Genomic DNA, 13203 nt, shown 5'->3' with positions numbered 1-13203 from the left:
ATCCTGTTGACCCCATTGCTCCCAATCCCTGTCCCATTGATCCCATTGCTCCCATTGACCCCATTCCTGACCCTGCTGACCCCATTCCTGACCCCGTTGACCCCGCTGACCCCACTGACCCCATTCCTGACCCCACTGACCAGCTGACCTATCCCGTGTCAGGCTGTCGGGCGCGGGCGGCCGTAAGAAGGTGTTCCGGCTCAGCGAGGTGCTCAAGCCCCTCAGCGAGGTGCAGGTGGAGAAACTCAAACTCGGCGCCGTCAGGAGGATCCTGCGGGCAGAGAGGGCCGTGGCCGCCAGCGGGGCCGCGCAGGTAACGGGGACACACCTGGGATACACCTGGGGACACCTGAGATACACCTGGGCAGACCTGAGATACCTGGGGATACACCTGGGACATGTGGGACATGCCTGGGGACACCTGGGGACACCTGAGAAACACCTGAGATACCTGGGGATACACCTGAGATACCTGAGGATACACCTGGGCAGACCTGAGATACCTGGGGATACACCTGGGACATGTGGGACGTGCCTGGGGACACCTGGGGACACATGGGATACACCTGGGACATGTGGAACACACCTGGGATACACCTGGGGATACACCTGACATACCTGGGGCTATACCTGGGGACACCTGAGATACCTGGGGACACACCTGGGACATGTGGGATACACCTGGGACACCTGAGATATCTGTGGATACTCCTGGGTCTTGTAGGACACACCTGGGGACAACTGAGATACACCTGGGGACACCTGGGGACACCTGAGATAAATCTGGGGACACCTGAGATATCTGGGGACACACCTGGGGACACCTGAGATACATCTGAGATACACCTGAGATATCTGGGGACACACCTGGGGGCACCTGAGATACACCTGGGGACACACCTGGGGACACCTGAGATACACCTGGGGACACCTGGGGATACACCTGGGACGCCTGGGATATGTGGGGACACACCTAGGGACACCTGGGGACACACCCGGGGACAGCTTGGGGGTTGAGTAACCCTTGAGTAACAATTGAATGACCACTGAGTGACCACTGAGTGACCATTGAATGACCCCTGGCTGACCCCCCAGGCCCGAGTGAAGATCCTGGCCTGGCTGGTGACACCATTTGAGTAACCCTTGAGTGACCATTGAGTGACCCTTGACTAATCCCTGATAGTCAATCCCTTGAGTGACCATTGCATGACCATTGAGTGACCACTGAATGACCATTTAACGACCCCTGGCTGACCGTATAGGCCCGAGTGAAGGTCCTGGCCTTGCTGGTGACACAGTTTGAGTAATTCTTGAGTGACCATTGAGTGACCCTTAAGTAACTTTTGAGTAACCCTTGAGTAACCACTGAGTGACCACTGAGTGACCACTGAGTGACCATTTCCTGCCCTCCCCAGGCCCGAGTGAAGATCCTGGCCTGGCTGGTGACTCAGTTTGAGTAACCCTTGAGTGACCCTTTCGAATGACCGTTGACTATCCTTTGAGTAACCATTGAATGACCACTGAGTGACCACTGAGTGACCACTGAGTGACCACTGAGTGACCATTGCCTGCCCTCCCCAGGCCCGAGTGAAGATCCTGGCCTCTCTGGTGACGCAGTTCGAGGTGCCCCTCAAGGGCGAGGTGCTCTCCTTCATCCTGGACGACGTCCGTGGCCGCCTGGACCTGGCCTTCGCTTGGCTCTTCCAGGAGTACAACGCCCACCTGGCCCGCGGCGGCGCCGGCGGCCTGGAGCGCTACGACGAGTGTCTGATCGGGCTGCTGGCCGGGCTGCAGGAGAAACCCGACCAGAAGGATGGGTAGGGGACACTGGGGACACTGCTGGGGACAGTGGGGACATCAGGGACACCAGAGATGGGTTGGTGCCATCGGGATTGAGATGGGGACACCAGGGTTGGGTTGATGTCAGCAGGAGTGGTTGGTGTCACCAAGGTTGGGTTGGTGTCACCAAGATTGGGTTGGTGTCATTGGGATTGGGTTTGTGTCACCAGGGTTCGGTTGGTGTCACCAAGGTTGAGTTGGTGTCACCAGGGTTGGGTTAGTGTCATTGAGTTGGTGTCACCAGGGTTGGGTTGGTGTCACCACGATTGGGTTGGTGTCACCAGGGTTGGGTTGGTGTCATTGGGATTGAGATGGGGACACCAGGGTTGGGTTGGTGTCACCACGATTGGGTTGGTGTCACCAGGGTTGGGTTGGTGTCATTGGGATTGGTTTGTGTCACCAAGGTTGGGTTGGTGTCACCAAGGTTGGGTTGGTGCCATCGGGATTGAGATGGGGACACCAGGGTTGGGTTGGTGTCACCAGGAGTGGTTGGTGTCACCAGGGTTGAGTTGGTGCCATTGGGTTGGTGTCACCAAGGCTGAGTTGGTGTCACCAAGGTTGAGTTGGTGTCACCAGGGTTAGGTTGGTGCCACCAAGATTGTGTTGGTGCCATTGGGGACGTGACAAGGCCACCAGGGTTGTGTTGGTGCCATTGAGGACATGCCAAGGCCACCAGCGTTGGGTTGGTGCCACCAGGATTGGGTTGGTGTCACCAAGGTTGAGTTGGTGTCACCAGGGTTGGGTTGGTGCCACCAGGATTGGGTTGGTGTCACCAAGGTTGAGTTGGTGTCACCAGGGTTGGGTTGGTGCCACCAGGGTTGTGTTGGTGCCACCAGAACTGGGCCAGTACCTCCATCTCTAGGACAAGGCCACCAATCCCAGGACAGGGCCACCAGAACCTGTCCAGGTGCCACCTGTGCCACCCCAGCTGTCCCCAGCGATGGCCCAGAGCCATTAGTGCCAAACCGGTGCCACCTTTGGGGACAGAACAGAGCCACCACCCCCTCGGGCCACCCCTGGGCGTGTCCCCATGGCGGTGACACCGGCGCTGTCCCCTGTCCCCGCAGGATCTTCACCAAGGTGGTGCTGGAGGCGCCGCTGATCACCGAGAGCGCCCTGGAGGTCATCCGCAAGTACTGCGAGGACGAGGTGGGGACACCCCGGGGACACCCAGGGACACCCAGGGACACCCAGGGACACCCAGGGGAGGGGACATGGGAGGGGACATGGGAGGGGACATGGGAGGGGACATGGGGAGGTGACACCCAAAGGTGACACCTGGAGACCCATGGAGGTGACACCTGAAAGTGGCGCATGGAGATGACACCCAGAGGTGACACTAGAAGACCAGTGGAGGTGACATGGGGAGGTGACACCTGGGGATGACCCACAGAGGTGACACTTGGAGACCCATGGAGGTGACACCCAGAGGTGACACCTGGAGACCCATGGAGGTGACACAAGGTGGGGAGGTGGAGGTGACACATGGAGGTGACACCTGTAGATGACCCATAGATGTGACACCAGGTGGCACCTGGAGATGACACATGGAGGTGACAAAGGGGAGGTGACACATGGAGGTGACACCCAAAGGTGACACCTGGAGATGACACAGGGAGGTGACACCTGGTGGGGAGGTGGAGGTGACACAGGGAGGTGACACCTGGGGATGACCCACAGAGGTCACACCTGGAGACCCATGGAGGTGACACCCAAAGGTGACACCTGGAGGTGACACCTGGAGATGACAAGGGGGAAGTGTCACCCAGAGGTGACACCTGGAGATGACATGGGGAGGTGACACCCAAAGGTGACACCTGGAGACACATGGAGATGACACCCAAAGGTGACATCAGGAGACCCATGGCGGTGACACACCAGGTGGGGAGGTGCCACCCCGAGGTGCCACCCTGGGGTGACACAGGTGTCCCCGCAGAGCCGCACGTACCTGGGCATGTCCACGCTGCGGGACCTGATCTTCAAGCGCCCGTCACGGCAGTTCCAGTACCTGCACGTGCTGCTGGACCTCAGCTCCCACGAGAAGGACAAGGTGGGGCCTTCTGGGGGGTCCTGGGGGGATTTTGAGGGGTCCTGGGGGCGATTTTGGAAGGTTTTGGGGGGTCCTGGGGGGATTTTGGGGGGTCCTGAGGGGATTTTGGGGGGTCCTGAGGGGATTTTGGAAGGTTTTGGGGGGTCCTGGGGGGATTTTGGGGGGTCCTGAGGACTTTTGGGAGGTTTTGGGGGGTCCTGGGGGCGATTTTGGAAGGTTTTGGGGGGTCCTGAGGAGATTTTGGGGGGTCCTGGGGGGATTTTGGGGGGTCCTGAGGAATTTTGGGAGGTTTTGGGGGGTCCTGGGGGGATTTTGGGGGGTCCTGGGGGGATTTTGGGGGGTCCTGAGGAATTTTGGGAGGTTTTGGGGGGTCCTGGGGGGATTTTGGGGGGTCCTGGGGGGATTTGGGGGGGTCCTGAGGAATTTTGGGAGGTTTTGGGGGGTCCTGAGGGGATTTTGGGGGGTCCTGAGGGGATTTTGGAAGGTTTTGGGGAGTCCTGGGGGGATTTTGGAAGGTTTTGGGGGGTCCTGGGGGGATTTTGGAAGGTTTTGGGGGCGTTTAGGGGGCCCTGAGGGGATTTTGGGGGGTCCTGGAGGAATTTTGGAAGGATTTTGGGAGGTTTTGGGAGGTCTTAAAGAGATTTTGGGATGACACAGGTGACACACAGAGGTAACAGGTAACACAGGTGACCCCCAGGTAAGACACAGGTGACACAGGTGACACTCAGGTGACCCTCAGGTGACACTCAGGTGTCCCCCAGGTGCGGCAGCAGGCGCTGCTGTTCATCAAACACCTGTACGAGATCACACAGGTGACACAGGTGTGACATCAATGGCACAGGTGACACTCAGGTGACACAGGTGACACAGGTGACACTCAGGTGACTCTCAGGTGACTCTCAGGTGTCCCCCAGGTGCAGCAGCAGGCGCTGCTGTTCATCAAACACCTGTACGAGATCACACAGGTGACACAGGTGTGACATTAATGACACAGGTGACACTCAGGTGACACTCAGGTGACCCTCAGGTGACACAGGTGACACTCAGGTGACACAGGTGACCCCCAGGTGACTCTCAGGTGTCCCCCAGGTGTGGCAGCAGGCGCTGCTGTTCGTCAAACACCTGTACGAGATCACACAGGTGACACAGGTGTAACATTAATGACACACAGGTAACAGGTGACACTCAGGTGACACTCAGGTGACCCAGGTGTGACTCTCAGGTGACACTCAGGTGTCCCCCAGGTGCGGCAGCAGGCGCTGCTGTTCATCAAACACCTGTACGAGATCACACAGGTGACACAGGTGTGACATCAATGGCACAGGTGACACTCAGGTGACACAGGTGACACAGGTGACACACAGGTGACACAGGTGACACTCAGGTGACACTCAGGTGACACAGGTGACACTCAGGTGACACTCAGGTGACCCTCAGGTGACCCTCAGGTGTCCCCCAGGTGCGGCAGCAGGCGCTGCTGTTCATCAAACACCTGTACGAGATCACACAGGTGACACAGGTGTGACATCAATGACACAGGTGACCCTCAGGTGACACTCAGGTGACACAGGTGACACTCAGGTGACACAGGTGACTCTCAGGTGACACTCAGGTGTCCCCCAGGTGCGGCAGCAGGCGCTGCTGTTCATCAAACACCTGTACGAGATCACACAGGTGACACAGGTGTGACATCAATGACACAGGTGACCCTCAGGTGACACTCAGGTGACACAGGTGACACTCAGGTGACACAGGTGACACTCAGGTGACACTCAGGTGTCCCCCAGGTGCGGCAGCAGGCGCTGCTGTTCATCAAACACCTGTACGAGATCACACAGGTGACACAGGTGTGACATCAATGGCACAGGTGACACTCAGGTGACACAGGTGACACTCAGGTGACCCAGGTGTGACTCTCAGGTGACACTCAGGTGTTGTCACAGGTGCGGCAGCAGGCGCTGCTGTTCATCAAACACCTGTACGAGATCACACAGGTGACACAGGTGTGACATTAATGACACACAGGTAACAGGTGACACTCAGGTGACACTCAGGTGACCCAGGTGTGACTCTCAGGTGACTCTCAGGTGTCCCCCAGGTGCGGCAGCAGGCGCTGCTGTTCATCAAACACCTGTACGAGAAGGAGCAGCTCCGGGAGTACGTGGAGAAATTCGCCCTCAATTACCTGCAGCTCCTGGTGCACCCCAACCCCCCCTCGGTGCTTTTCGGGGCCGACAAGGACACGGGTGAGACACAAAATAAAAATTGTTTTGTTTAAATTTTAAAGGTTTTATTCAAATCTTGAATTTTTTAGGGGAAATATTGAATTTTTTAGGAAAAAAAATGAATTTTTTAGGGGAAATTCTGAGTTTTTTAGGGGAAATATTGAATTTTTTAGGGGAAATCCTGAATTTTTTAGGGAAAATATTGAATTTTTTAAGGGAAATTCTGAATTTTTTAGGGGAAATCTTAAATATTTTATGGAGAAATTGGGATATTTTATGGAGAAATCGGGGTATTTTAATGGAAAATTTTAAATATTTAATGGGAAAACCCAAATATTTAATGGGAAATCCCGAATATTCAATAGAAAACCCTAAATATTTTATGGGAAATCCTAAATTTCTCCTTTTCACCCCGTTTTTTCTCCTTTTCACCCCATTTTTTCTCATTTTCACCTCGTTTTTTGTCCCTTTTGTGTCCCCAGAGGTGACACCATTAATTGGGTTTTTATCAGTCCATTTTTCCTCATTTTAACCCCATTTTTTCTTATTTTAACCCCATTTTTTCTCATTTTTTGCCCCATTTTTTTATCCCTTTGTTGTCCCCAGAGGTGACACCATTAATTGTGTCAATACCAACCAATTTTTATTCATTTTTACCTTGTTTTTTCTCATTTTCACCCCATTTTTTCCCAATTTTTTTCATTTTCACCCCATTTTTCCCATTTTAAACCCATTTTTACCCCATTTTTTCCCGTTTTTCCTCATTTTCACCCCATTTTTTCCCATTTTAACCCAATTTTTTCTCATTTTTCCTCATTTTAACCCCATTTTTACCCCATTTTTTCCTGTTTTTTCTCGGTTTTACCCCATTTTTTCCCATTTTCCCCCATTTTCACCCCATTTTTTCTCATTTTTACCCCATTTTTTCCCATTTTTTTTATATTCACCCCATTTTTTCTCATTTTAACCCCGTTTTTTCCCATTTTTCCTCATTTTAACCCCATTTTTTCTCCTTTTAACCCTGTTTTTCCCGTTTTTCCTCATTTTCACCCCATTTTTTCTCCTTTTCACCCCCTTTTTCCCATTTTTTCTCATTTTCACCCCATTTTTTCTCATTTTAACCCCATTTTAACCCCATTTTTTCCCATTTTTCTCCTTTTCACCCCATTTTTTCTCATTTTAACCCCATTTTTTCTCATTTTAACCCCATTTTTCCCATTTTTTTTATTTTCACCTTGTTTTTTCTCATTGTAACCCCATTTTTTCTTATTTTACCGATTTTTCCCATTTTCACCCCATTTTTCCTCATTTTAACCCCATTTTCACCCCATTTTTCCTCATTTTAACCCCATTTTTACCCCATTTTTTCCCGTTTTTCACATTTTCACCCTGTTTTTTCCCATTTTTCCTCATTTTCACCCCATTTTTTCTCCTTTTCACCCCGTTTTTCCCCATTTTTTCTCATTTTTACCCCATTTTTTCTCGTTTTTTCTCCTTTTCACCCCGCTTTTTGTCCCCAGAGGTGACACCATTAATTGGGTTTTTATCAGTCCATTTTTCTTCATTTTAACCACTTTTTTTTCCTTTTCGCCCCATTTTTTCTCGTTTTTTACCCCATTTTTTGTCACTTTTTTGTCCCCAGAGGTGACACCATTAATTGGCTCATTCTTACCCCATTTTTGCTCATTTTAACCTCTTTTTTTCTCCTTTTAACCCCGTTTTTTCCCATTTTTTCTCCTTTTAACCCCATTTTTCCTCATTTTAACCCCATTTTTTCTCCTTTTAACCCCCTTTTTTCCCATTTTTTCCCATTTTCACCCCGTTTTTTCCCGTTTTTTCTCATTTTCACCCCATTTTTTGTCACTTTGGTGTCCCCAGAGGTGACACCATTAACTGGGTCATAAACAGCCCATTTTTAGTCACTATAGCCCCATTTTTGCTCAATAATTCCTCATTTTTTCTCCTTTTCACCCCATTTTTTCTCATTTTAACCCCGTTTTTTTCCCGTTTTTTCCCATTTTAACCCCATTTTTTCTCCTTTTCACCCCATTTTTTCTCCTTTTCACCCCGTTTTTTGTCCCCCAGAGGTGGCAGCCCCCTGGACGGAGGAGACCATCAAGCAGTGCCTGTACCTGTACCTGGCCCTGCTGCCCCACAACCACAAACTGATCCACGAGCTGGCGTCGGTCTACACCGAGGCCATCGCCGACATCAAGCGCACCGTGCTCCGCGTCATCGAGCAGCCCGTGGGTCTGGGGACACCGGGGACATTGGGGACATTTGGGGACATTGGGGACATCCATTGGTGCCGTTGGAAATCACCTTTTCCTGTCCCTGTTATCAATTAGTGGGGTTGGTTAATTGGGGTGGTTGAGTGTCGCCATCATGGAGGTGACATGGAGATGGTAAAGGGACATTTAGGACATTTGGGGACATTTAGGGACATTGGGGACATCCATTGGTGCCATTGGAAATCACCTTTTCCTGTCCCCGTTATCAATTAGTGGGGTTGGTTAATTGGGACAGTTGGGTGTCACCAGTGTAGGGTCATTGAGGGGACATTGGGGACATTTGGGGACATTTGGGGACATCGGGGACATCTATTGGTGCCATTGGAAATCACCTTTTCCTGTCCCTGTTATCAATTAGTGGGGTTGGTTAATTGGGACAGTTGGGTGTCACCAATGTGGGGTCATTGAGGGGACATTTAGGGACATTTGGGGACATTTGGGGACATTTAGGGACATTTGGGGACACTGGGGACATTGGGGACATCCATTGGTGCCATTTGAAATCACCTTTTCCTGTCCCCGTTATCAGTTAGTGGGGTTGGTTAATTGGGGCAGTTGGGTGTCTCCATCATGGAGGTGACATGGAGATGGTGAAGGGACATTGGGGACATTGGGGACATTTGGGGACATTTGGGGACATTTGGGGACATCCATTGGCGCCATTGGAAATCACCTTTTCCTGTCCCCGTTATCAATTAGTGGGGTTGGTTAATTGGGGAAAAATTGAGATGGTTGGGTGTCACCATCATGGAGATCATTGAACAGGTGGTGAGACATTTAGGGACATTTGGGGACATTTGGGGACATTTGGGGACATTGGGGACATCCATTGGCGCCATTGGAAATCACCTTTTCCTGTCCCAGTTATCAATTAATGGGGTTGGTTAATTGGGGCAGTTGGGTGTCACCAATGTGGGGTCATTGAGGGGACATTTGGGGACATTTGGGGACATCAGGGACATCCATTGTTGCCATTGGAAATCACCTTTTCCTGTCCCAGTTATCAATTAGTGGGGTGAAAATAAAATAAAATAAAATAAAATAAAATAAAATAAAATAAAATTATAATTAATTAAACATTGTTAACCCTGTCCGGATCCGCGGGATGGGGATGAACTCTCGCTAAAATTAAATTAAATTAAATTAAAATAAATTAAATTAAAATAAAATAAATTAAAATAAAATAAATTATAATTAATTTAAATTATTATAACTCTGCCCAGATCCGCGGGATGGGGATGAACTCCCCGGAGCTGCTGCTGCTGGTGGAGAATTGTCCCAAAGGGGCCGAGACTCTGGTGACGCGCTGCCTGCACAGCCTGACCGACAAAGGTGACACCCCTGTCCCCTCTGGCCCCTCCTGGGGTGACACTGTCCCCTCCTGTCCCCTCCTGGGGTGACAGTGATACCCCTGTCCCCTCCTGGGGTGACACTGTCCCCTCTGTCCCCTCCTGGGGTGACAGTGACACCGCTGTCCCCTCCTGGGGTGACACTGACACCCCTGTCCCCTCCTGGGAGTGACAATGACACCCCTGTCCCCTCCTGGGGGTGACAGTGACACCCCTGTCCTCTCTGTCCCCTCTGTCCCCTCTGTCCCCTCCTGGGGTCACAGTGACACCGCTGTCCCCTCTGTCCCCTCCTGGGGTCACAGTGACACCCCTGTCCCCTCTGTCCCCTCCTGGGGTGACAGTGACACCCCTGTCCCCTCCTGGGAGTGACAGTGACATCCCTGTCCCCTCCTGGGAGTGACAGAGGGGACAGTGACACCCCTGTCCCCTCCTGGGGGTGACAGTGACACCCCTGTCCTCTCCTGGTGATCACAGTGACACTCCTGTCCCCTCCTGGGGTGACAAAGGTGACAGTGACACCCCTGTCCCCTCCTGGGGTGACAGTGACACCCCTGTCCCCTCCTGTCCCTTCCTGTCCCCTCCTGGGGGTGACAGTGACAGCCCTGTCCCCTCTGACCCCTCTGTCCCCTCCTGTCCCCTCCTGGGGTGACGGTGACACCCCTGTCCCATCCTGGGGGTGACAAAGGTGACAATTCCACCCCTATCCCCTCACTGGGGATGACACCAGGTGACACCAGGTGACAAAGGTGACAACGCCACCCCTATCCCCAGCAGTGCCACCCTCACTGGGGGTGACACCGGATAACAAAGGTGACAATGACATTGATGTCCCCTCCCGGTGGTGACCCCCATGTCCCCTCCCAGTGGTGACACCAGGTGACAAAGCTGACAGTGCCACCCCTGTCCCCTTCCCGGGAGTGACAGCAGGTGACGGCAGGTGACAGCAGGTGACACAGGTGACAATGCCAGTGCCACCTCTGTCCCCGCAGTGCCGCCGTCACTGGGGGTGACACCAGCTGACAATGCCACCTGTGTCCCCTCACTGGGGGTGACAGCAGGTGACCCCAGGTGACAGCAGGTGACACAGGTGACAATGCCAGTGCCACCTCTGTCCCCGCAGTGCCGCCGTCCCCGGAGCTGGTGAAGCGGGTCCGCGATCTCTACCACAAGCGCCTGCCCGACGTTCGCTTCCTCATCCCCGTCCTCAACGGCCTCGAGAAGGTCAGGGTGGCTCCTGTCCCCTCCCCCGGTGTCCCCAGTGTCACCTCGGTGTCACCGGTGTCACCTGGGTGTCACCTGAGCGTCACCGGTGTCACCCGTGCAGAAAGAGGTGATCCAGGCGCTGCCCAAACTCATCAAACTCAACCCCATCGTGGTCAAGGAGGTGTTCAACCGCCTGCTGGGGACACAGCACGGTGAGGGGACAGCCTGGGGACAGTCTGGGGACAGCTGGGGACACAGCACGGTGAGGGGACAGCTTGGGGACATGGGGACAGCTGGGGACAGTTTGGGGACATGGGGACAATCCTGGGGACATGGGGACAGATTGGGGACATGGGGAAGGAGGTGTTCAACCGCCTGCTGGGGACACAGCACGGTGAGGGGACAGCTTGGGGACAGTCTGGGGACAGCTGGGGACACAGCACGGTGAGGGGACGGCTTGGGGACAGTCTGGGGACATGGGGACAGTCTGGGGACACAGCACGGTGAGGGGACAAGGGGCAGGGGCATGGGGACAGTCTGGGGACATGGGGACAGTCCTAGGGACATGGGGACAGATTGGGGACATGGGGAAGGAGGTGTTCAACCGGCTCCTGGGGACACAGCACGGTGAGGGGACAAGGGACAGCCCTGGGGACATGGGGACAGGCCTGGGGGCATGGGGACAGCTGGGGACACAGCACGGTGAGGGGACAGCTTGGGGACAGCTGGGGACACAGCACGGTGAGGGGACAGCTTGGGGACAGTCTGGGGATATGGAGACAGCTTGGGGACAGATTGGGGACAGTCTGGGGACATGGAGACAGCTTGGGGACAGCCCTGGGACATGGGGACAGCCCTGGGGACAGCTCTGGGGACATGGGGACAGCTGGGGACAGTCTGGGGACAGATTGGGGACAGCTCTGGGGACATGGAGACAGCTTGGGGACAGCCCTGGGACATGGGGACAGCCCTGGGGACAGATTGAGGACAGCTCTGGGGACATGGGGACAGCTTGGGGACAGCTTGGGACAGTCTGGGGACAGCTGGGGACAGATTGGGGACATGGGGACAGATTGGGGACATGGGGACAGCCCTGGGGACATGGGGATAGCCCTGGGTACAGCTGGGGACATGGGACAGCCCAGGGGTTGGGGACACTGTGCCATCCCAGGATGGGAGCACGGGGTGACCCCAGGGCCACCCTGGGGTGTGTCCCCTGTCCCTGTCCCCCCTGTGGTGTCCCTGTCCCCCCTGTGGTGTCCCTGTCCCTGTCACCCCTTGGTGTCCCCTGTCCCTGTCCCCCCCGGTGTCTCTGTCACCCCCTTGTGTCCCCTGTCACCCCTCAGTGTCCCCTGTCCCCCCTCAATGTCCCCTGTTCCTGTCACCCCTCGGTGTCCCCCTGATGTCCCCTGTCACCCCTCAGTGTCCCCTGTCCCTGTCACCCCTCAGTGTCCCCTGTCCCTGTCACCCCTCAGTGTCCCCCTGATGTCCCCTGTCACCCCTCAGTGTCCCCTGTTCCTGTCACCCCTCGGTGTCCCCCTGATGTCCCCTGTCACCCCTCAGTGTCCCCTGTCCCTGTCACCCCTCGGTGTCCCCCTGATGTCCTTTGTCACCCCTCAGTGTCCCTTGTCCCCCCCTGGTGTCCCCTGTCCCCTCCAAATGTCCCCTGTCACCCCTCAGTGTCCCCTGTCCCTGTCACCCCTCGGTGTCCCCCTGATGTCCCCTGTCCCTCCCGAGTGTCCCCTGTCCCTGTCACCCCCGGTGTCCCCCCAATGTCCCCTGTCACCCCCGGTGTCCCCCCAATGTCCCCTGTCACCCCCGGTGTCCCCACAGGTGACGGCACCTCGGCCGTGTCCCCCCTGAACCCCGGGGAGCTGCTGATCGCCCTGCACAACATCGACTCCTCCAAGTGTGACATGAAATCCATCATCAAAGGTGGGCACGGGGACAGGGGACACCCAGGGGACAGGGGACACCCAGGGGGTGACAGGGACAACGAGGGGACAGGGGGACATGGAGGGGACATGGGACGTGATGGGGACATGGGACATTTGTTCATTGACTCCTCCAAGTGTGACATGAAATCTGTCATCAAAGGTGGGCACGGGGACAGGGGACACCCAGGGGGACATGGGGACACCCAGGGGGTGACAGGGACACCCAGGGGACACCCAGGAGGTGACAGGGACGTGGAGGGGACGTGGGATCACTGTCCATGGACTCCAGTGCCTCCCAGTCCCTCCCAG

General features: G+C 54.7%; 1 protein-coding gene across 1 annotated transcript in view; it reads left to right on the top strand.

Moving 5' to 3' along the window:
* The window catches only part of SYMPK (symplekin scaffold protein), a gene marked incomplete at its 3' end in the record, with an annotated part of 33364 nt that overhangs the window by 14548 nt on the left and 5613 nt on the right, over positions 1–13203 (top strand). The window contains exons 13-22 of the mRNA XM_083877167.1: positions 163–313; positions 1582–1817; positions 2907–2988; positions 3776–3889; positions 5988–6135; positions 8200–8360; positions 9629–9737; positions 10875–10975; positions 11079–11169; positions 12791–12892. Coding sequence (XP_083733293.1) covers positions 163–313; positions 1582–1817; positions 2907–2988; positions 3776–3889; positions 5988–6135; positions 8200–8360; positions 9629–9737; positions 10875–10975; positions 11079–11169; positions 12791–12892 — 1295 coding nt within the window. The remainder of the gene's footprint in view (positions 1–162; positions 314–1581; positions 1818–2906; positions 2989–3775; positions 3890–5987; positions 6136–8199; positions 8361–9628; positions 9738–10874; positions 10976–11078; positions 11170–12790; positions 12893–13203) is intronic.

The sequence above is a fragment of the Zosterops lateralis genome, assembly GCF_965231275.1.
Source record: "Zosterops lateralis genome assembly, chromosome: 23".
NCBI classification, from domain to species: domain Eukaryota; kingdom Metazoa; phylum Chordata; class Aves; order Passeriformes; family Zosteropidae; genus Zosterops; species Zosterops lateralis.
Note: the sequence above shows the minus strand (reverse complement) of the source record. Positions and strands in the feature narration are given on the sequence as shown.